This window comes from Argiope bruennichi, chromosome 10 (assembly GCF_947563725.1).
Source record: "Argiope bruennichi chromosome 10, qqArgBrue1.1, whole genome shotgun sequence".
In the NCBI taxonomy this organism is placed as follows: domain Eukaryota; kingdom Metazoa; phylum Arthropoda; class Arachnida; order Araneae; family Araneidae; genus Argiope; species Argiope bruennichi.
Window position 1 is genome coordinate 7160924 of NC_079160.1, and position 24367 is coordinate 7185290.

Here is a 24367-nt window from a genome sequence, read left to right on the forward strand (position 1 = left end):
TTTTGAGTACTCTGTATATTAGAAAATACTAGAATAATAAAATGAGGTTGCAACATTAATCACATTTAAAATTAATCATTTAAGAATGTTTTCAAACTTTACAATAGACCTGAATCATATTCTAGAAGTATATGATTAGAAGTAAAAAAAAAAAAACAACAACTTTAGAGTAGAATGCAATCTTGGCTTATAAAAAGAAGTATTTTGCTTTCAAGAATGATTTATAATATATATATATATATATATATACTGGTATATAATATTTTCCTTTAATGCTATGCAATGAATTTTTTAAAAAATAATTTACAAATAAAAAAGAAAAATATTAGCAAGCATACTTCACATATCAACATTATTGCATTTTTTATAGCTTAATAAGACAACGCTGGACATAAAAATCAAACTCTTTAAAAATATATCTTACATAATAAAAAAACTTTAAAAAAATTTGCCCAGAGTTTTTCAAGACACTACTGTATATTTCGGCACATCGAAAATGAAATTAAAAGCAAAAACTGAAATGACGATATTTCTCATAAAATTTTTTATATTCATCCAATTAATTTGTTGACTTCAAAGTACATTTCACATTCTGGATGTGTCATCATATGCCTGTGAAGAGTCACCTTTTGAGAGAAACCTTTGTGGCAGATGTTACATTTGAAAGGTCTCTCTCCAGTGTGCTTCAATAAATGCCTTTGCAAGTTGGTTGTTTTAGAAGTTGTGTAAAAGCAGATATTACAATGATGTAATTTTCTCGATCTACCTGATGTCTGACTTCTGATATAAAATTGTGAAACTAGGGAGAAAAAAAAAGTATCAACACTTGCTTGAAAAAATCAATATATAATAAGACTTTCTATATTTTCTAGATGAATAATAAATAATCCTTATAATAAAATAAAAACCTTACACAGTAGGAGAAATGATTTTAATAAAAAATATTAAACAATTTTTGTAAATTATTACCCAATGCCAGCAATTACAGAATAAAATAAACATTTTGGAAACTATAAAATATAATATAACATAAAATATTCCTTGTTCTAAATGCAAGAATAATTATAGTGTCAAAAAAAATTACTTGGGCAGAAACACAAATTTTAACAATGAGTTCAGAGATCAATAAAAACAGTTTTTCAAAACACATTTTTATCATTGTGAAAAAGCATTTAAAAAAATTTCAATTACTTTTTAGGTTTTATTTTATAATTCATTATAAATATTATGGAACTTTATAATTTTTCTGAAATTTACTATCAGGTTACAAAAACTGTATTAATTAAAATTTAAATAAGTAAGTCAACAAATAATCAAATTAAGAAAAAAACTGAATTAGTGCATTTTTACTGAGAATAAAGAAGTGAAAAAAATTTCAACTCTCCAGCATAATAGGAATTAAATGAACAATCAATTTTTAATCAAAATCGAAACTAATAAATTTCATCTTTACAGACATGAAACTAGTTTAGAAAGATAGAACTGTGTAAAAATGTTTGGCACATGATTCATATGGGCATTACAAAACAATATTCATTTTCTGGAAAACAGCATCAATTCAGCACAAGTGAACAATCAATCTCACAAAAAAGAACCCCTGATTAATGTAGCTTTTTTTTTATTCAGATAATCACAAATATATTTTCATTTCAATACTGAAAATTAAGCTGCGTTTCATTGTTATAATAGTTGTTGCCCTATTGTACAAAGTTACCACATACATCTTGAGACTAAAAAAATTCAAAATAATTTTTTTCTTGAATCTTTATACCTGAGGATATTTCAAAATATATCTACACATTCCAAAGAATTTATTCTTTAAAACAAGAATTTCTAACAGAAATAATTATATACATATATATAAACATCTAGTAAACTTGAATGACTAGGTCTCAGCAGAAAGAAATATGCATATTATGAGCTGCAATATAGATAATTTCTGCACAAAGGTATATTCTATCATTGTCAAAGGGAACATTAACAAACCTCTCTACCAATATTGTATATACCGATGGAAATCTCCTTCTAAGACTTATAATTGTCAATAGAGGGTACTCTCTCTCTATATATATACATATATATAATGTAAACTCATATTTTTTTAAGCAGTTTTGTGGCCGAAGAAAGAAAAAACTTTGAAATTTTAAAACTTCTGATTTATTCCATCCCAGGAGGCATAATTTATGTGCAAGTATGAAACAACAAGATATATCAATCCACAGAATGACACAATAGCAAAAAATACAAATATTTTCTTTGGTGGTTTTATACCATGACATTCTGATATAGATTTCTTTACCTATGTCAATTTAGGTAAGGGAATTAAAAGTATCTTTTAAAAGAATTTGCTTAACTTGACATATTTTCATTTCTTTACACGGAGGTGAGAACCGCTGATTTAAGCATTTTTATAGAGCTCATGTAGCATTAATTAAATAATATATATATATATATATATACAGACAGACACACACACACACACACACACAAAACATATTTTAGCAGTTGCATGGTCGATTAGAAGAAAGTTTTGAAATTTGAATTCCATTATTTCATCCCAGGAGACATAATTTGTACAAGAAACAAATGATCATAAAAGATATGTCAGTCTACATTGGGACAGAAAAGCAAAAAAAGAGAAACATGTTTCTCTTCAGCAATTTTACTATGAGAGTTTAATTTAAAAAAAAAAAAATGACATATATAGATTTCAGAAAGAGAATCTTAGGTACTTTTAAAAGAATATTGTAAGTATTAGGGATTTTTATCCTTTTATTCAGAGAACATGAAAATGCTGAAATCATCAGTTTCCTAAATTGTATGTAGAATCAATTTAATAAATAAGTGAGAACTGGATAAGGATATAAGAGACCATTTTAGAATGAAGTTTATATGGGCTAAATTAAGATAAAAATTAGGAATAATAATAAATTTTATTCACAAATCTCCAGGAGTGCACATGTAAAAATAACTAATAACATCTAATTATTTCTGAATATTTTCTAGGGATTAAATTGTTCTGCATACATGTTCCTACATTTACTGAAAAAGTAATATTATTTTTTTAAAAATTCATAATAGGTTTTAGCTAAATTTAAAGCAGGATATAAAAATGAACTGGGGTGAAATCTGTTATTCAACATGTATAGAATGTATGAACATGTAATGATTTTCCTAAAACTACCATTTTAAAAGTGGCAATAAAATAGATATAGTCAACTTGAGTAATTAAAGTTGAATGAACCTAAATAAATATCCAATATGTTTAAAAATTTAAATTATTAAAAAAAAAAACAGTCAGAAGATTAGTAGAAAAGTAAATGACAATTTTTAAATAAAAAAAGGCAGTAAAGATTTTTTTTTATTATTAATAATAAAAGATAACATGGATGAGTGTTGATGCTCATTAAATCAGACTATTTAAATTAAAGTAACAAAATTTAGCACATTTAGACTCTACAGTGTGAGAATGTGTATTTCAAAGAGTTTTTTTTTTATAATTACAAATGATTAAAAAATACGCAAGAGTTTGGCATTTTTCAGTAATAATTCTCAAAAATGTTATTGCATAAAAAGGATCTTTAAGTCATTATAGAATTCAAAAAAAAAAAAAAATATATATCTTTTCAATGATATCAATTTAATTTCCATAATTTTTTTTTCTAAATTATGTTTTAACTATTAATATTTCATATTGGCTTTTTCTTCAATTGTTGATAATCAAACTGTGAAGATTTGGATGATTTTTCCTTATTGATCAGGTTTCTGTTTAAACACATCATAAATTAAAATTTTTGGATTACAGTTAATGCATAACTGCAGACATAAGTAATAGTGAGAATTCACAAAGTGAAAATTTTTAACATTAAAGCGTTTAAAAGGTCTACAGTTTTTTTATCATTCTCTTTTAGTTAGACATTTTGCTTTTTTACTGTTGTAAGAAAATTTATTTTTTTATTGAATTGGAGAAATTTTTATTGAAAATAATCTTCAGCTATATTACATAAATCATAAAATATATTCTGTAGCACATACAAAACTACAATGATGATGGATTTTTTTCTTTCTGTCCTTATATTTTTATGGCCATTTTTCATCTCTGCAAATATGTTACTGGATTAGTGAGGTTTAGTCACTTCCCATCAAAAAGTGAACTTTAGATTTTAAGTGAAATGACAGAAAATTAGAAAATCATATAGAACTCCATTATAAAAGTCTAAAATAGTCCAAATTACATGATTATCAAATTTTGGAATTTCAAAATACTGTAATGAGATAGCCATTAAAACTAATGTACAAAAGATTTAATTGTATTATTAAAATTTAATTTTTGCAAGCAATTTTTGGCAAACCAGTTGGTCTCCAAATGTAGCTAATAATTACTAAAATTAATGGACATTAATTACTTCTATTAATTATAACAGAGAATGTGCTTGTTATTACCTTTGTGTTGTCTCGGAAAAGGATAAAGTGTTTGACCTAGAGCCTTCAAATTGAATATCAAATGCATTTTAAAGGGTAAAAATCAGCACTTCAGAGTAATTTTTTTGAAATTTTAATAATTAATTAAAAATTAAGTAAAATTTTTATGCTTTCCAACCATATTTTCAAAAATATTACAATACAAAATTTTATATCTTCACATTTAAAAAATAATTTTCTAATGATACAAATTTAGTTACAGTACACTTTTTTTTAGTCTATTTCATTTATTGAAATTGTTATTTTAAATTTATTCCTGTTATTGATAACATTTTAGTTTAATAAATTTCACTGTGGTAATGAAATTCAAATCATTTTATGGTTGCAACAAATATTTGATCCAAGATTTTCCTTTAAACTGTAGGTGATGAAGATATGAAATTACCGATTATTTTTTCAAGTTGAGTAAGTTTCTATCTAAAGAATGATGTTAATAAGTTTGTTGCATTTGCAATCTGAATTTTAATTTTACAAGTAAACAATAATAAAATTTTTTAAGCACTGCTGTAATTGTTTCTGTAACAAAATTGAATGTATAGAAAACATACAATCACTCATATAGTTTGAGAATTGTTTTATTAATATACTAAATTTTTATTGAATAAAAAAATATTATGAAATATTTAGAAGTAAAACAAAAATTTTAATACTGCTCGAGTCTTAATATCTTTAACCTAAAATCTGCTTATGGCATTAAAAATTTTAATGCTATAAGGATATATATTAATCTATCCTTATATTTATACTGAACATATTAAACTTCAGCAAAGAAATTACTGCTTTAATTGAAATATAACTTAATGAAAGAAAATTAGGGAGCAAGCAATTACTAAAATGAATGGTACAATATAATGCTTCTAAGATAGGCAATAAGAAATAAAATAAGAATTGTAATCAAAAAATAATTTCTATAAAGTCATTCCACTATAAAAAAATAATAACATTTCAAAAACAAAAAATTTTAATTTTTAACTTGACCTCAAATTAATCATAATAAAATCTGTATCATAGTTACTTTAATACTATGTATTATGAAAAATTAAGTAGATATTAGAATTTGGATATTGTATCTCAACTGAGCAAATACATAATCAATCACATATAAATGTTTTTATGTACTAAATATTTAATATCTTAATAAGATATGAAAAAGAAAATACAAAACTGCCAATAAAACAAATTTTGGAAGATATAAAAAGGAAACATTAGGTATATTAAGAATAGAATATTTATTTCATTTCATTATATAATGCATTTCATAATGAAATAATGTTTCCAAATAATTTTTAAATTTCAAAAGCATTCCCCGCTTTTTTAGATATCATTAAAAAACATGACACTGAACATATGATATGAATTTAAAATTATAATTAAAAAAAATAATGAACATAACGATCTTTAAAAAAAATTTCATTGTATGTTTATATATATATAATATAAACATAATATACATATATAAACATAAAATGAGATTAAGTACTGTGTGTGTGTGTGTGTATATATATATATACACACAATACATAATCTTATTTTAAAAATAATAGAACAAAAAAAAATCTGTATACATATAAAGCATAATCCTATGAAAATAAAGAATTGAAAGTTAAGGAAAATATTGATTACATACATTGAATTTACATGCTTGAGTATATTAATTAATCATAAAATACATTAGATGAAGTTCACCTTGATAAGGACGTTTTTATAAATCGTCTCCCATTGGGTTTTATAAACTTGAGCCAATGTGTCTAAAATCTATCTTTTGTTAACTTTAAAAGATTCCTCAAAACAGTCATTGATGAGTTTGGTTTCATCTTCAAACCTCTGGCATCAAATTTTAAATATGGGAGCAAAAAATGACCTTCGGTATTAGATTTAGAGTATATGAAGTGTGCATACACGTCCAATATTCTGTTTAAGCTAAATATTGTGCAAACATTAGAGATTACATTTACATTATGCATGAAGATATTTACTATAATAGTGTAAGCACTATACAGATAGGCACATGGGGATCTTTAGTATTCCTGCATGAATGTAGAGGCATTCTTAAAATTTTCCTTTTAAATGAGATAATAATTGATAACTGCATAATAATGCATTTTGATTTTGTATTTCATGATATGCTAACAAATAAATATTTTCTTTGATAGTTTTTTTTCTTTATTTGCCTCAGTACCTGACAATAACTTATTGTATGCTTAACTTCCAATTTGAATAGTTTTAGAAATAATGAAAAATGGATGATACCTAGCTTTCCTTCTCAATCACATAATGAAATGCTTTCTCTAGAATGAGTAAATAAATGCTGTTTGAGGTTTCCTTTGGTTCTAAAAGCTTTTGAACAGATTCCACAAGCGAAAGGTCTTTCTCCAGTATGAGTCAGTAAATGGTATTCCAGATGACTTTTTTTGAGTGAAAAATAAGAACAAAACCCACACTGATGTAGTTTTTTTGCTTTGCTGGATGGTAAAAATTTAGTACAGCTGGTTATGAGCCCTAAGCCTGGAATATAAAAACAACAGTACATTACATTTCATATTAAAAAAACATGAATTTAATATATTTAATAAAAAAAACGTTTTATAGAGATATGATTTTGAAAAAAAGTTCATTTACTTTAAAAGTTAATTTTTCTAACCTCAAAATAATGAGATAAAAATAAACAGGCACTTCGAGATTAAAAAAAATATATTTTTAAACAATTTTTAAAAATGTTTATTTTTTATTTTAGTCTACAATTTATAACTCACTATTATAAATATTATAAAATCTTGCGATTAAATTCCCCCCCCCATATTCTCATATTATATATATATATATATATATGGAATCAATATTTAATTAAATCAACTAGGCAGATAATGAATGATAATTTTTAATAGTTCATTGTTTACCTACAAAACACATGTGTACAAAATTTGAAAGTTCTCACCTCAAGCAAAAACTGAAAAATTAATTATAAAAAAAAAAGGATTCAAGTAAAATAAAAGAATATAATAGAAAATTCCAAGACATTCAATTCCTTCTGTTAATGCACACAGATTAAAAAATCTAGCATAATTTTACAATCAGGAGTAACTCAAGTTGACATAATTCACTGAAAGATATGAATGGTAACTTTATACGTTATTTCACCAGTCTAAGATTTATAGTGATAATTTCGTGAAATTAAATAATATAAATTTAAATATAGAGTTCACAATGTGTAATACTGATTTTTGGCATTTAAAAATTCTCATCAATTACACAATCACTTTTAAATAATCATACACAAGATTTTTTTTAAAATTAAGAATAATCGTATACTATGGAGATCTCTTTTAAAACAAAATTTTCTTAATTTATTACAACAACCTAAAATAAAATCTGTAATCCCATTTAAAATATTCATAATTTGAAAAAATATAAGACAAAAGTTCCAAATTACTAAAAATTTATATTATATATATATATATATTGTGCAGCACATTATGCATTAAATAATTTTCCCACAGGTAGCCATTTTTAAAACTTACATTCCACAAATGAATGCATCATAATATTACCAACTCAACTAGAAATTTTTTTAATTTACAGTTGGTTGCTTATATATATAATTAAAATTTAAAAAGAAATAGATTTGAATGTACAAGTTCATTGAATTATTTTATTACTAAGTAAATCCGATTTATCATTTTTTTCCCCATTAAACTATACTTTTTCTTATTCACAATATAAGTTTTACAACATTCTAGCATTAACAATCATGGATATTTTGCTGATAGACAATAAAGAATTTTGTATTGAATTTAAGTTTAGTAACACATGCATCTGTTTTTAAAAATATTTTAATAAAAAAATTATATATCAAATACTGAATGAAAGAATTTAATAAAAAATTACACATGAAAAATTTACATGCAAAATTCGTATCATCTTTTACCTTTTAAATCAAAACAAGAATATCAATAGCAACATACAATTTTACACTTTGTGGCTTCTAGATAAATTACATAATGGACTGATCACAAAAGACCTTTAAAAACCATGAATAGCAAATTTTTCCAATAAGTCATTAGTCAGTCTTAAAGAATTATATAATATTTAATTTTCAAAGAAAAACAAATAAATTATAAAAAATAACCATACTATTTTAATCAAACAGGTAAGGCAACAATAAATATGAAATAATGTCTTCTATATTTAGTTTTTTGATTGCTAATAAATTAAACAATTAATTGCTAAAAAAACCGTCTTTATCCATCATACTACTTGTCAGTAAAATGCAAAGGAAACGTATATTGAGTATTTTGGATTTCTTCAGGTGACAATCAATTTAAAATTTTTTTTATTTTTCTACATGCAGATATCTGAATTATTAAAGCATGAAAACTGAAAGACTTTAATTCCATAATTTTTAAATGGAAAATTTTGATAAAAATTTATAAAGAATCACATAAATTGTATCAATAATATCATGATTTAAAGAATCTCCCCCTAAATGATTTTTTTCTCGTTTCAAGTTTAAACAAAACATTTTTTCATGTTTGAAAAAAAAAATTATAAAATGAAATAAAATCAAAACGGCTTTAATAATAATAGCAGAGATTTTTAATGGGGAGCAAAGGAGGACTAAGGGAATTTTAATTTTGAGCTTATTTAATTTGTACTTATACTATGCATATGTAAAGTATTTTCAAATAGCGTCTAACTAACTAACTTATCAAAACGATAAAAATATCAAACTTTATATTTTAAATAAGTTCTAAAATTAAATAAGCAAATTTAGTTTTTAAAATAATATATATATTTACTTTTTGGATATTAATTTATAATACATTATTATTTATTTATGAATATTTAATATCATCTTTTTTAAATTGATTACCAGAAAATGTCAATAGTAAGGAATAAAAAATTAAATGATTGACAACTTAATAATATCATTGAGAACATGCAGGAGTACAAAATTTAAAAGCTCTATCATATCCAGAAGTCAGTGAAAAATTGATTATATAATTCTGTCTTTACAAATATGAAACATATTGAGTTAAATAAAATTGATTTTAGACAGAATTATATATTCTTTTACAAACAACATGCACATCAGATTAACATAAATAACAGAAGAATAAATCAGAAAATCGTAAATAAACATATTCAGCACAACAATAGCAATATAAAAGGAATTTAAATAAACTACTAATCCTTTACTGAAGAATACACATATTCATCAAATGAATGTTTTTTTTTTTCAGCCAGAAAGTATCTTTTATTCATATTAAATGAATAGCAGTATGCTTAGTGAGATTTGACTTTTGAGTAAAGCCTTTTCCACATATGCCACATTTGTATGGCTTTTCTCCAGTATGTGTGACAAGATGATATTGCAAATGGCTCGTTTTTGTAGTGGAATACTCACAATAATAACACTGATGGAGCTTCCTCCTGGGTAACAGCAGGACTGAAATACACAAAGGGCACCACTGATGAAGCTTAAAAATATAAATAAATGGGAGCATGCTAAATATTTAATTTCAAAACAGAGTAAAAATATTTAAAAAAAAACATTCCCTATCTAGAGTTATATTACAAGATGTGTAGACTAATTTCATTGCAAAAAAGTACTTTATAAGCACCTTTAGAGAAAAAAATAAGAGCCGATTTAAATCTAATATATTTTTTATCACATAACTATGAGTTTGATAAAATAAATGAAATCGGGTATTAATTAATAAAGTTTCACCAATTTATTTACCCATAAAGAGATCAAGAAAAATTTTATTTATGCCATTGGCAACTATTTCTTTTGCCATTTGTTTCCCAAAAGTATGCACTATTTCAAAATGGTTGATACTGCTAATATTCTCAATTTTTTAATCAAGTTTACTAAGTGGATTTTGTCAGACTATTTTATGTGGTCATAAACTACATTCTGTGGAGTATGATATTTTTCATTTAAATTTCCCATTTTAATATTTTAACTAATGCCTAATCTTCTTGTTCAGAAGAAAAAATGAAAATAATTTTCAAAACTATCCAGATTTTTAAAACTTTATGATTTTAAACAAAGAATCAAAAGAAAAAAAAACCCTCATCCAATCTTATTTCCCTGACATGAAAATTTTTGAAATCAAATTAAGATGTTCAGACTATAAAATCCATGGGAATAACATCTCCATGCTGTCTTTTATCCTTTCTGATGAAAGTAGAACATGGAAATACAATTCGTTTTTTCACACTTACTTGTTCTCTGCCGAAATGACGTTTCTTATTTGTGCCAAATTTACTGAATTCAGTACACATTTCAACATCCAAAAAAGAGCTACTGACAATTCATACTTAAAAAGAATATAATATTATCGAATATTGCATTTTTGGAATGTAAATCTTTCAATAATTTGCTTGCCTTCCCTCTTATGCTTGCACTCACTTTATCAATTGCAGAACAAGATATATTGTTAAAAATACTGACATTAGGAAATTACTGATGAAATAATTTCAACAGAGAAATTTTCTTTGAAGACTTTAAGAAGCATAGTTGTTAGTTTACTAATTTATGTCATAAGCACAAAAAGGCAAAGGTGGGTCATCAGTCTGATACATTTGAAGAAATGGCTTAATGTACTCAGCCGTTAATATAGATGAAAAATGTCTCACCATTGCTTCATTGCATACTTCATAATAAAGGGATTATCACCCCTCCCTCTGGCATAAAAATTAAAGAACTTAAGCAAGGTCAAGAATGCTATGAATACACAGATTTTTATTTACAGTCCCAGTACAGAATAACAAAAAAAAAAAAAAAAAAAAAAAAAAAAACCAAGTATGCTCTAGAACTTTTTGGCCGACTAATTAAATCCAAACAGAGAGTGACAGATAATTTTAGAAGCAAGATACTTTACCAAATTCCTTTATTCTGACTTATTGAGCCCCCCCCCCTCTTGCACTGTTTGCATGCATGCAGATATATAGACCAACAAATGGTTAAACGGATTTGGTTTAAAATTTTGATATAGATCTATACTTTAGATGCTAAAACTGTGAGTCCCATTTACCAATATAGAACTTGGAGTTTTGAAGCTATCTTGTTCACTTTTATTCAGACAAACAAAAAACTTCATAGAAAAAAATTTCGCTCAAAATTGGGTTGAAATCTGCAAATTTCACATCAAGAGATTCCAGCTCAAAGCTTTTTTCAAGTTATCATGTTCACAAATAGACATAATAAAAAAAAAATGTGTTATTCGGAAATGTGAATTATAAAGGAATTACAAAATCTTGAGTTCGAAATTTTTTCTCTTTGAATCGTTTGTATATGAAAAAGTAAAAAAGGAATTTCATTGGCCTTAATTTCTGGTATACTTTGACAAAATTAACTTTTAAGCATCATAAACATTTTTCTTTAAAAAAAAATCTTTGGGAGCTTTGAATCATTGAGTGTATTTACTTATATAAGTAATACACAGAATGAATGAATCAAATGCATATTTTCCAGAATATTGTTACGAAGTTCTAAACTTTTGCGAAAAAATGAATTAAAATAAAAATACTTATTCAAGTGGCATTCTGAAATATATGAAAAATTTTATATTATATAACGACTTACTACTTTTACTGACTAGCTAAAAGAAAAAAAAAAAAAAAAAAGCTTAGTTTTTTATGTGAACATTATTCATTATTCAGTTTCGTTCCCAAAATGAAGGAAACCTACCTCAACTGTACTGCACAAAAGAAGGTTGTGAACTGAATTTTGTTTCCAAAACCATAAAAAGAAAGGAAATAAATAAATAAAAATAAGCCCAAAGTTCACATTTCACACTTTTGATTTGTTTTCAAAGGCTGCTAAGTCATATATTTAATCTTATTAAAATAAACACTAATTAAGCACATTCACAGAAAAATAAAAAAAATCAAGATAGATATTTTAAATTACAGTATGTATTACAATAAAATGAACTAGTAAATATACAATTTCAAAAAATATAAATATAAAATACAGGCAATAATTGTTAAATATTTTAATGCAAGGTTTTATTTGAAAATTTCATTAAAGCACTTTTAGTGCATACCTAAAACTATTTCATTACAGTATAGTTAGTATTAGTAAGAAAAACATTTTACTGCTAACTTCAATTCCTTGAAGAAAAAAAGTTATGCACATAAGTAAAAAAAGTTTAGATATAAAAATCATGCCAATTTTATTAAATATGTAAATAAAAATTTAAGAAATCTTTAGAAGATCTTATAAATAAGAAAATTTAAAAATCTAAGATCTTAGAAATAAGAATCTTTAGAAATTTCTGCCAAATATTTTCAGTTTAATATATTCATAAATTTTCTCAATTCATTAAATTGTGTTTGTAATGATAGGTCTCTGGTTTGCTGAACAAGATCATTAATTATATTAATTTACATATTAATTTCAATAATTTTCTTTTTTAAAAGAAATTTTATTTTCTGTAGAGACATCAAGAAATCTGATTCTATAACTTCTTTTATGTTGTTGGTAATTTTTTCTTCAGCAATAATATAAATTTTGAATAGGTTGATAATACCCTTAATGCTTTGGCAATGTTCACTAAATGGATTTCATCAGATTGTTTTACATGGTCATCAGACTAAATGCAATGAAATCTTATATTTCATTTTAAATTTCCCACTTCAATATTGTTTACCAATAGTGAATCCTCTTTCATTGGAGATTTGTTTGAGAAAAATAACAAAATTAATTTTTCTTAAAATAAAATATAAACAAACAACTTGTGTAATCTCATTTTCCTAATATTTAAATTTTTAAAAAGATATAGTAACATAGCATGTTAACAGTATCTAATCTAATTGAGTGTCCTCTATTCTAACACTCAACTTCAATCTTTCTGATGCAAGAAAAACATAATTTCTCCCTCCCCCCACACTTACTAGTTTTCAAACAAAAAACCATTGCAACACATTTTTAATTATTGCATAATTTATTGGAGATGCCTTCATTATGCATGATAACATATCTAAAACAAGTTATTGACCATTATAATTGAAAATCATAAAATTTTATTAGATATTTCTTTAATGGAATATAAAGCTTTCAATAATTTGTCCACTCTTTCACTTGTGTTCACTTTATCAATAGCAAACATGATGTATTATTATAAAAATTAAACTGGCATTAGCTATTTAGTGAAGAAATAAATTCCTCCAAGAATGTTTTCTTTCAAAATTTTTTTTAAATGCAATCATTACTTTACTAATTTATTTATAATATATGCACAAAAATGCAAAATTGAGCCATCACTCTGATATAACTGAAGAAAGGGCTTAATGTAATCCAAAATGCATGTGACAGCAGCAAATGTTGTTGCTCCGAAATTTTCTAATAATTGCCTGATTACATCTTGTCAGCACAAAAAATTGGGGGGAGAGAAGAAAAATTGGAGCGAATAAGGCAAGGTTATGAAAGTCACGAGCACACAAATTTTTATTTTCAGAGTCCTGTATATGAATGTTTTATGCTTTGCAATATAATAAAACAAGTCAATTTATGCATATTGAAATCAGAATAATATAAATAACAGTAGCATGAATGCTATTTAGAGCTTGTGAAAGTTGAGGTTCGAACTTGCAACGTTAGGGTTCATAGCCGAGTAACAAAGCCACTAGACAAAAGTGTACACTCTTCTCCGGAAATTGTTATCTGGATTATGATGTTGCCACCACAATAGTCCCCCACCAGTGAGTCGGTAGTTTATCGCGCCAGTTATGGCGGGCGACGAACGTGATTATCGCGCCAAGCGTTATGGCGAGCGACGAACGTTGTTATTGCGCCAAGTGTTATGGCGGGCGACGGCGAGCGTGTGTGAGTGGTTGCTTCCGGTAGATGGAGCCACGACAGCTGAATGAAGGATGCGATTGTTCAGAACCAGGGTCACCAATGTACAAATTGAGGTTCGAACTCGCAACGTTAGGGTTCATAGCCGAGTAACAAAGCCACTAGACAAAAGAGTACACTCTTCTCCGCAAGTTGTTATCTGGCTTATGATGTTACCACTACAAGCTGTTTGAGAAAATTATCTACTGAAGAACGAACACCCACATGATTTTTTAAAACTATAAATATTTTTATTCCCAGCCTGCACTTTTAAAAACTAAAAGCTACTTCTATAACATATCAACATAAGAGGAAACGACTAAATGAGACAAAGATGGTACAAGGGTTGAGGGTGAGCCCCTAAAACATAAGACTTTATTTTGTGGTCTGGAAGAAATGATTGTTCAATAAAAAATAAAACTTTGACCAAAACCAGTTAGATAAAATAATCAAATAATTTGGTTTATTTTTATAATCTATCGTTTTGTAATCATTGTTTGTAATCTATCGTCTTAATAACATAAAACATCATTGATTAACAGTCAATTCATCTTCACGGATTCTTGTGTAAAGTCACTGTTAGGAATGTGACAAATATTCTATACAATCAAGTCAAGACGACATGCCTGTAAAACTGTACTATATCTTATTTGTTATCACAGAAGTTTATTATATATATATATATTTATAATGTATGATATGATTGAAGCTTGGAGTAAATTTAATGTCAATGATAAGCAATTATGGAAACTTTAATGACTTGACTAATACATTTTTATTTCCATTGAAATTAATTAATTAATTAAAGTTTGAAAATTCTAGTTCCACATTCAAAATAAGGTCATACAGTGTATAACTGTGTTATTTACTCGCAAATGTCTTATTTCAGCCATCTTGGTGCTTTTTTATTGATTCACAAATCCTTCTAGTGAATTTATATATGCCAAACTATATTTCTGTATGACCCTCCCCCCTAAAAAATGTTAATCCAGGTTTGCTCCTAGAATATGGTATGTTATAATAGGATAAAATGACAGGGAACACAATTTTTTTTGGTAAGTGGCAGCTTCTCATTCAAGATTTTCACAGCATAGCTTCAAACTACTTATGAAATTTTTGTCTGTTATCCACAAAAACAGTCAATAAATTCACATAAAGTCTCTACAGAAGATTTTGTTATGAAAATAAATGAACTTGTGGAAATTAATATAAAGGAAAGAAGAAAACACTCAAGTTCTTTTTTCGCTCAAGGGATACACATGTACATGAACACTGTTAGTTGCAAAAAACACATAAAGATAGAGAATTCCTTCTTTCTTTTTTTCCTCTCACATTCTTAATACTCAAGTTACGAGGATTGGCGTCAAAGACATTTACTTAATTACTTTATTTAATAAGATCTGTCACTACAAATTTTTTACATAAACAAACAAAAAAAACCTGGTATGAATGATAGTGAATACTTGTCATACCGTTCTGCAGTCTAATCATACTGAATATGCACATCCATTTTCATAGAAATTCATACAGCAGCCTCTGTTTCAAAAATATATTATCTAAAATGCATACATCAATATCATCCCAAACTTTGTTAATGAATTAGAAAACCAGATAAATTTGATTCATAATATTATTAATCAATGTTCCCAATATTTTTTTGAAATTGTGAAGAGATTTTGTGGGTGTTTAGTAAAAATGTATATACGATGTGACAATTCAAGAATCATACAAACTTCTGTTCAAAGAATAATAATAATAATAATAAAAGTTAAATGCTGGAAGTAAACTTAAATCTAATGACTCATAACTTAAAATGTACAACAGAATGTCTTTTGACCTCCATTCTTGTAGTGAAATCTTTTCCACAAGTGTCACACTGATAAGGTTTCAGACCTGCATGTCTTGCTAAATGAATTTGCATGTGGTCAGATCGATATGTGGAATAAGCACATTCTGAGCACTTATGAAGCTTTCCAGATTTAGGAACTCTGAGCATTAGCATACCTATAAGATAGAAAAGTTTTAATTCAAGAAGCCATTTTGAAATATAAATAAATTTCATGAAGACAATTTTTAAAAGCACATTTTTATTAGTATACTAATAAGTAATTTCTTTTCATTTCAATGATTCATTATTATAAAATTTTGCAATCAACTGCATCTCAATAATCAATTGATACCACAAATATGGATTAAGAATTAATCAATTATTTGATAAATATTTATTATTTGAAAATATAAAAATAAAGCACTGTTTTTTATAATATACAAAAGTATGAAATTTCAAAACACTGAAAATGAAAAAAAAAAAAAAAAAAATATCTGAATAAAAACTTGATTATAAAATTTCATCTTTAAAGACATGAAACAAATAATGTAAAATAAATGTATGTAAATACCTTATAGACAATAAATTGACAGCACAAAGAGAGCCACTAGTAATGTTATCAAGCCTTTAATATAATTATATGCCTTAAAGGTACTTCCATAAAATAAAAAATTTTTTCCCCTTAAATATAGCTTTATTGTACAAGACATCATTTAATGGTATTAAATTCTAAATTACGTTCAAATGTTTCAATCTTTTTTAAATACATTATATCCATATTTAGAAGTTTTTAAAAATGATTTGAAAGTTTAATCAATATTTGCAATGAATGCATTATTAGTCTATCCTAAGAGATAACAAATATCATGTATGTAAAAGGTTTTGAAACAATCATAAACAATTACCTGCATCTTACTATTTTCTATTTTAAACTTTTATGCCAATATATTTTATTCAAATAGCATGAATAAATTAGAGAATAGGCACTTGAATAAAGAAAAGTATCCATCATTGGAACAGTTAGGGTAATGGAACATACTAAACCAAATCAATAATTAGATGAAAAATGAAAATGCATAAGACTTTTTTCTCATTTGTCTAACCAGCAGGAATGGTTTCCCTGAAATTTTCTCACATTCTCTAATAAAAGTATAATTTCCCCTTCCCTCACATAAAATTGTGGACCCAGAACAAATTCATAGATGATACGAGTTCTCATATTTTTATTTTAAAAATCCTAAATATGATAGTTTAATGCTCTGTAGCTTAAAGGGGGGAAAAAATGCATATTGGGACGCTTCTTTCAAATGTCTGAAATCAGCTAAAATTTTAGAAAGAAAATCATATTCTAAATTATATTTATTCACATTTTCAGTTATTGTATTAACATACTTGTGAAAATACAGATTGCCAAACCCTTGACAGAATTGGCTCAGAATTGATACATATCTACACTGTGTATCAAAATACATATCTAGACTGTGTATCAAATTTTATCGATCTTGCTTTTTACATTTTGTAGTTATTTTTATTTATACAAAGCCAGATTTCTTAAGAATTGACCTTATCCAAAATTAGACAGAAATCTAGATATTAGCTGTAAAGAACATACACCAAATTTCATCTGCTTAGTTCAAAGCGTCTTTGAATTATAGTGTTCAAGACAAGCAGAATTTCAAAATGCAGAATTTCAAATAATTCAAGGGCATGGAGCTTTGTCAAAATCTGAAGCTCAAATTTTTTTGACAATTAGAATATTTTCTCCTTTATAAGAACATAAATAAGAAAGATAATATGCAAAAAAGTAAAAAGCCTCTAAATGAGGAGGAGGGAGGGGAAATTTTTTAAAATTATCTCAATTTTTCACAAAATCAATGAATTTGAAGAATTCTGTAATTTTGAGAATATTGTAATTGCAAAAACCCCTAGAAATTGAGAAATTTTAATATTTTGGACCTACCTGAGTTTTACAACTATGTTTGTTGCTCTGTGAATGACTAAAAATGCTTTGAGCAAGATGGATAAAAATATAGTTTTAACATTAAATTTGTAGAATTCTAGTAAATTTTGAACAAAATTCACTTGGAAATTTGTCTCCACACGTGCAATTGAGTAGTATATCAGCAAAACAAAAATAACTACATAAATTTAGCACACAATTTTAAAATCTAAAGTGTAGATCCATATGAAATTTTGAACAGATATGTCAATAAGTTGACAATTTATTGCTCTCAATAGCATTTAACAACACAGTAGAAAATTTAAAAAATACAGTAGCTAAGATATATGAAATTTGGTTCAGTTTACTTCACATTACCACAAGGTACAATATGCTTGTGTGCCAGATTCTCAAAATAAAATTTTGAGCATTCTTAACATTCAAGGTTTTATTCAAAACTCCCAATATTTATTCGGTATGTTAGGGAGAACACTTTTGTTAAGAAAAAAAAAAAAAAAAAAAAAAAAAAGATGAAAGTTTTGGGAAGTCCACATCAATTGGTTTTTCTTTTTCAGCAAAAGATAAAAAATATAAAATCAGAGTTGCAATATCTAATAACGAATTCAGTTTTCTATTATCAAAATTTAAAGCTTTCTTGCATTATTTATCTTGTTGCTAGAAAGCAATGTATATTATATGCATATCACATCCAATCTATAATTACATATGATAATAAGATCAACTACAGAAAAAACTTTAAAACAAGGACATAAGGAAATTTCATTAATTAGCACAGATGAAACAATTTTGGTTATACATCTGAAGATTCAAAATAAGAGGTTTAAATTATTATTTGAAAAGAAATGTGTTTATATGAAATAAAAATTTATTGCATTTTTAAATGAGTTAACATACTGATTTATCAAGTGCAGCAATTTAGTGTTGCATTTATGAAATGACATTTAAAAGCAAACTTTAGATATAGAAATGAGAGTCACATATGCCCACAAGAGCATCAATACCAATTACTAACAATAAACTTGTGTATAAATGCATTAATTCTAACAATCACTAAATGTTACTCATTTATTTTATGGAATGATAAAAAAATATTTGATGGGTGCAAATTTCATTTAAGGATATTTGTCTGCAAAAGTAGCATTAAATAGTTGTTCTGATCACAAATTTCTGGCAAATAATAACTGGAAAACAGAAAATAGTTTAAAAGTTTGTTTGCATAAATAACTCCACTATATTACTAATCTTGCCTCTCAATCGAAGGGAATTCATTTCTATATCATGTTAAACATCTTTAAAAAAAATGCCTCACAGGATATCAAAATGGACAGTTGATATTGTAGATCCAGGAGCTATCTTTCAGCAAAATGATCACTAAAAATTAACATCAGATTTATTTAAATCTGCTGTAGTTTTATTGAATACAGATGAGAACAACATAATTAGAAAGCTTTACAAAGTTCATTAATTAATAATGGTAGCAGACAATGGAAATCCTTTGACATATTCTTATGATAAAAGATAAAAGAAGTAGTCAGATTTAAATAGCCATGCAAAAATTGTGGAGCCATACAAATGGAAGTTTTATTTATTGCAATTAAACTTTGAATAGATTCTTTATGCACATTCAAAGGACCAGTAATGATAAAGGAAGATGTTGAAGATACACAGTGAAAACATCAATGGCTACAAACAGATCCAACATAAAACGGACTACAAATTAATTGCTATTTATGAGAAAAAGATACTGTTTACTTACAAAAACAAAATATTGAGCCTCCTTCTGTATTGAGATCACTTTTTTCTCTCTTCCTATCCATTATTTTTTTTAAGGAAGTTACAGCCATTTGTAATCAAACCAATCTTTTTTCAATTACCCTATATACGACTGATAATTCATTCATACAATCATTTTTAAAAGCATATCACTCAAATGGAAAGAATGTACAATTGAGAAGTTCTTCTGTGTTGAGCAAATGAACAGAATTAAATAACTTAGACATGACACAGGCTTAGAGAGAGAGAGAGAGAGAGAGAAAAAAAGGGACTTGACTCAATGAATTATGCCAAACATAAATATAAAGAAATAAAATAAGTATGATTAATTGCACAATAAATTAATAAATTTATACAAAAAGTGTTTGAGATATTAAAAATATTGTAGAATTCTTACATAAAAAATTATAAAATTTATTTCAGAAAAAGCTGATATATCATTTTTTGTGAAAATATGTCATGTCGAAGTAATTTCTTAGTTCTTGGAACAGATAAACAAAATATAAAAGGAACAATGTGATATTGAAATAAAATATAATAATTTTCTTTTTCTTTGTAAAAAAGAAGACAAGGATATCAGTTCAAATTTTCTATTTGACTCTTATGGAAAATGAATGATCAGTCTCTATGATAACATATTAAGTAAGTACTTAATTCTTGAGGAAGACACACAGCACATAAAGAGAACACATTGGTAGAAAAGAGACAGACAATATGATAAATAAAGTTACAACAATTTTAATAAATAAAATAAATAGTACTGCAATGAATGGATGACAAAGAAAATTTTTTTTATTCAAACATTTTGTTTAAAATTTTAAAATAATTTAAAAAAGGTTTTAAACATTATTTTTAAGGAAATATAAGCATATTTAATAACATGTTTTTCAAATCCTACATTTTAAGATGGACAAGTTTATGCCGATTGAAGTTATGTTTTAAACTAAAGCATTTGCCACAAATGTTACACTGAAATGGCTTTTCTCCAGTGTGAGTAGACAGATGGTAGCGGAGGTGACTTAAATACAAAGTGGTGTAGTGGCAATAAGAACACTTATGAAGCTTACCAGGTTTCTTCATGTAACATGAACTAATATCAATTAGGTTCAAAGGTAATTCTATAAGGAAAAAAAAAAAACAAAATGGTATAAATGTCAAACAAAATGTAAAATTTTATATTCAATATATTAAAAGAAAGCATCTTTAAATAATTCACACAAATGATAAAGTAATCTAATAAATCTATTACATCAAATTTGAAACTCATTAAAAGAATCAATGATAATCAAAATAAAGAAAAAACATCATTTTTTAATGATCTTACTGATAAGAGAATCTAACTGCAGCAGTTGGATGAAAATATTAGTTAATTTTCCCAAATACAAACAAACCTGAAATGATTTTCGTCATTACTACCAATTTTAATTAATATGATAAGGGCTTACATCTTTATTAACTCGTAAATCTTTAGTCTACTAATGCATGCTCCAGATTTTGTTAACCCAAAATGTAAGATCTGTGACCCAAATGTAAGATCTAATTGTTATTTCTTTAAAAAAATAAATCTGAGAAACAAGTCACGTTTCAGATACAGTTGCAATTTACAAAAAATAATTCAACTTTTTATCCATTTCTTTTCATATATAATCCATTTCATTTATATTAAATCTATCATTCTAAATAAAAAGAATAAATCTGGGTATAAAAATTTTCAAATTATTGAAAAATCAATATGTTAACTAATAATTTATATTTTCTCTCACAGTTATAGATTTAAATGAATTTGAAATGAAAAAAATAACTTAAGTCTGTATTTCTATTTAAAAACAAAATACAAGTTATGCTCCCCCCCCCTTCTTGTATCTGCTTCCCCAATCCTCTTCTCCTAAACTAATCAGGAGTAAGGATTCTAATTTAATAGTAGGTTTTGATAAAATTCCAAAAAAGAATTTTTAATGAAAGAAAAATTGAGAGATTAAACATATCCCCTGTGCCTGCTTATAGTTAGCTATTAGTTAATTAGTCCTCAGATTATTTATAACAGCTGTATTAATAGTGACATTCATGTTGTGGACTTCAACATCATATTAGTTACATTTCCCTTTTACATTAAGAAGGAAAAATAGCCGTTAAAAATGAACTGAGAAGGTAATTAGCAAGTTAAATTCCTTTTAAACAATACATAGATGCCTAGGTCATTACATCAGTTTATCAATAATTTATAATGTAATGTCTGCAATCAATTAAGAAAAGTAATTTAATGAATTTGAAATCGATGTAAATGGAATTTAATGTAAAATCTGTTTCAAGTAATCATCCCATACCAAAAGCACATTAAAAATTAAATTTTAATCATGCACAAATATTCACTATCTTATTATGACAATAAAAAAAATATTTTTAATTAACTAGTAAATCATGAAATTCAAAGAACTGATATAAAATGCATTATTATAATTAAAATGCCCATTTTTTCCATTAAAATGTTTCTAGATTCATAAAAATATCATACTATATTTAAATACAACAAATAATCAGTTATCAAATAACTTACGAAACAAAGACATGGATAGGCAAAGATGTATAAGATTTGCAAAACTGCCTTTTACCGTCATCTGTCACATTTGTGCTAGAGAGATGCAAGTTAGATGCCAAATGATTGACAAGAGAAGCAGCAAAATCATCATGCAAACAGATAAGAATGGAAATTGAGAATTTTACTTTTAAACATCAGTAAATACTTTCAGGAATGAGAATTAGACAACTGCATGCATATCACGTTTTCTATGTTACGTTATTGATTCTTGTTTCATAAATCTTCAGTAATAGTCTATTTTTAAAAAATGCTCACAAAAAATTTTGGTCCTCATAAAAAAAAATAATCAAACAAGACATATGTATTATAAATATATACATGTTATTAGTTAGGATGAATATGCAGGATTGTAGTTAAGTCCACTAAAAGTTAGTTTCTACTTTTTTTTTTTTTTTTTTTTGAGAAACACATTTAGCAAAATAATTTTTAAAAAATGGTTACAGTAAACACGTAACAATCAGTTTTTGACAGTATAGTAAAATGCTATGCATGAAAATAAATTTAAAATTAGATTTAATACCATGGGAACTATAATAAACATAAGTATTTTTTAAAAATATATTTAATTTAAAACATTTTATATAATAGATAAAATCATTTTAATTGCAACTTTATTTCTCATTAAAATGAAAATATCAATTAGTAAATCTCATAGTTTCACAAATATATATATATATATAAACTGTGTCAAGCAAAATTTTTAAAAACTGCTTAGTTTATTTTCCAATAATTAATTTTTGCAGAATGATGTAAAATCCCATTAAACATTGCAAGTGGTAACTTTAAGGCAAATAAACAAAATCCCTTAGAATATCTAATGCTGTTATCCAATTAAGATAAAATAACATTTTCAATAAGAGATTATCGTTTATAATCAATCCAAATTTTACATTTTAATTAATTGGCATCAAATATCTTATACTTCATAGGATTTGTAAGCAAGATTTAGAAAAAAAATCTATATACTAGTTTATTCCAGAATTTTCAGTTTTATAAGTGTAATTAAACAAATCTAGTAGACATCTAGTAAATTGATAATCAATTAATGAGCAATATAGCAATTAACATTGTATTTATTTAGATTATGCTCACTAAACACTGGGAATAAAGAATATATTTAATTATAAAATATTTCACCTCATATTGCTCCAATGGCAAAATAAAATTGCAAAAAGTAAAGAATCTATAAGAAGAAATATGTATTTGTATTAGATTATAAAGGGTGACATACTTAAAATAGAGACAGATTAGCACATTTATCAATAAAATTAAAGATAACAGATAGATGTAAAAAACAAAACAACCCAGCTCAGATGAAAGAAATGATTTATTCACAAACATGGTGAATTTTCAATTCTGAAAAAAGTTATTTTATTAATACACAACATATTATCATTCATTTATACTGGCATAAAATTGTTCATTATTATCATTTACAAGAGAATGATTATTAATGAGAATAAATAAATATGCAAACAATGAGAAATTTATAGGAGCAAAATTAGTTTGCACCTCATTTAATGTTAAAAAAAAATGAATAAAATTTTTTTTAAGTTGTCTAAATCTTTTTTAAAAAATTATTATTTAAAATATATTATAAGAATTATTTAAATTACTTCATCAATAATTTTACACAAAATATTTTATTCAGATCTAATTATAGACCTTTATAGAACTAAATAAAAATTGAAAAATTCCAAACACAGCAGTGTAACAGCAAACAGTTGAAAGCAACCCAATTTATAAATTAAATTGTATGAAAATACAGACACAAATTTTTGCATCATAAGAAAATCAACTGCATAACTATAAGGCAATTAATATTATAAACATTTGCTTAAAAGAGATATTTGGTTCTTTTACAAAAGAGATTTTTATTTT

The 24367-nt window shown here is 25.6% G+C and overlaps 1 protein-coding gene across 1 annotated transcript; it reads right to left on the reverse strand.

Annotated features, from left to right (window-relative positions):
• Positions 1-375: 375 nt before the first annotated feature.
• Positions 376-21248, reverse strand: LOC129987825 (putative zinc finger protein 876). Its single transcript, XM_056095786.1, has 6 exons — positions 21215-21248; positions 20958-21008; positions 16167-16333; positions 9887-9928; positions 6733-6987; positions 376-799 (listed from the first exon to the last, which is right to left on the reverse strand). Exons 2-5 carry the CDS (start codon positions 20968-20970, stop codon positions 6982-6984), a joined length of 228 nt encoding a protein of 75 aa, XP_055951761.1. The 5' UTR covers positions 20971-21008; positions 21215-21248; the 3' UTR covers positions 376-799; positions 6733-6981.
• Positions 21249-24367: the final 3119 nt, after the last annotated feature.

Bases quoted from the DNA above. Each gene is read 5' to 3' on its own strand.
- LOC129987825 (XM_056095786.1), bottom strand. The intron at 9,929-16,166 runs GTCAAAAGACAT...TGTGTATTTCAG, and splicing joins ATTTCACTACAAGAATGGAG to TCCTGCTGTTACCCAGGAGG.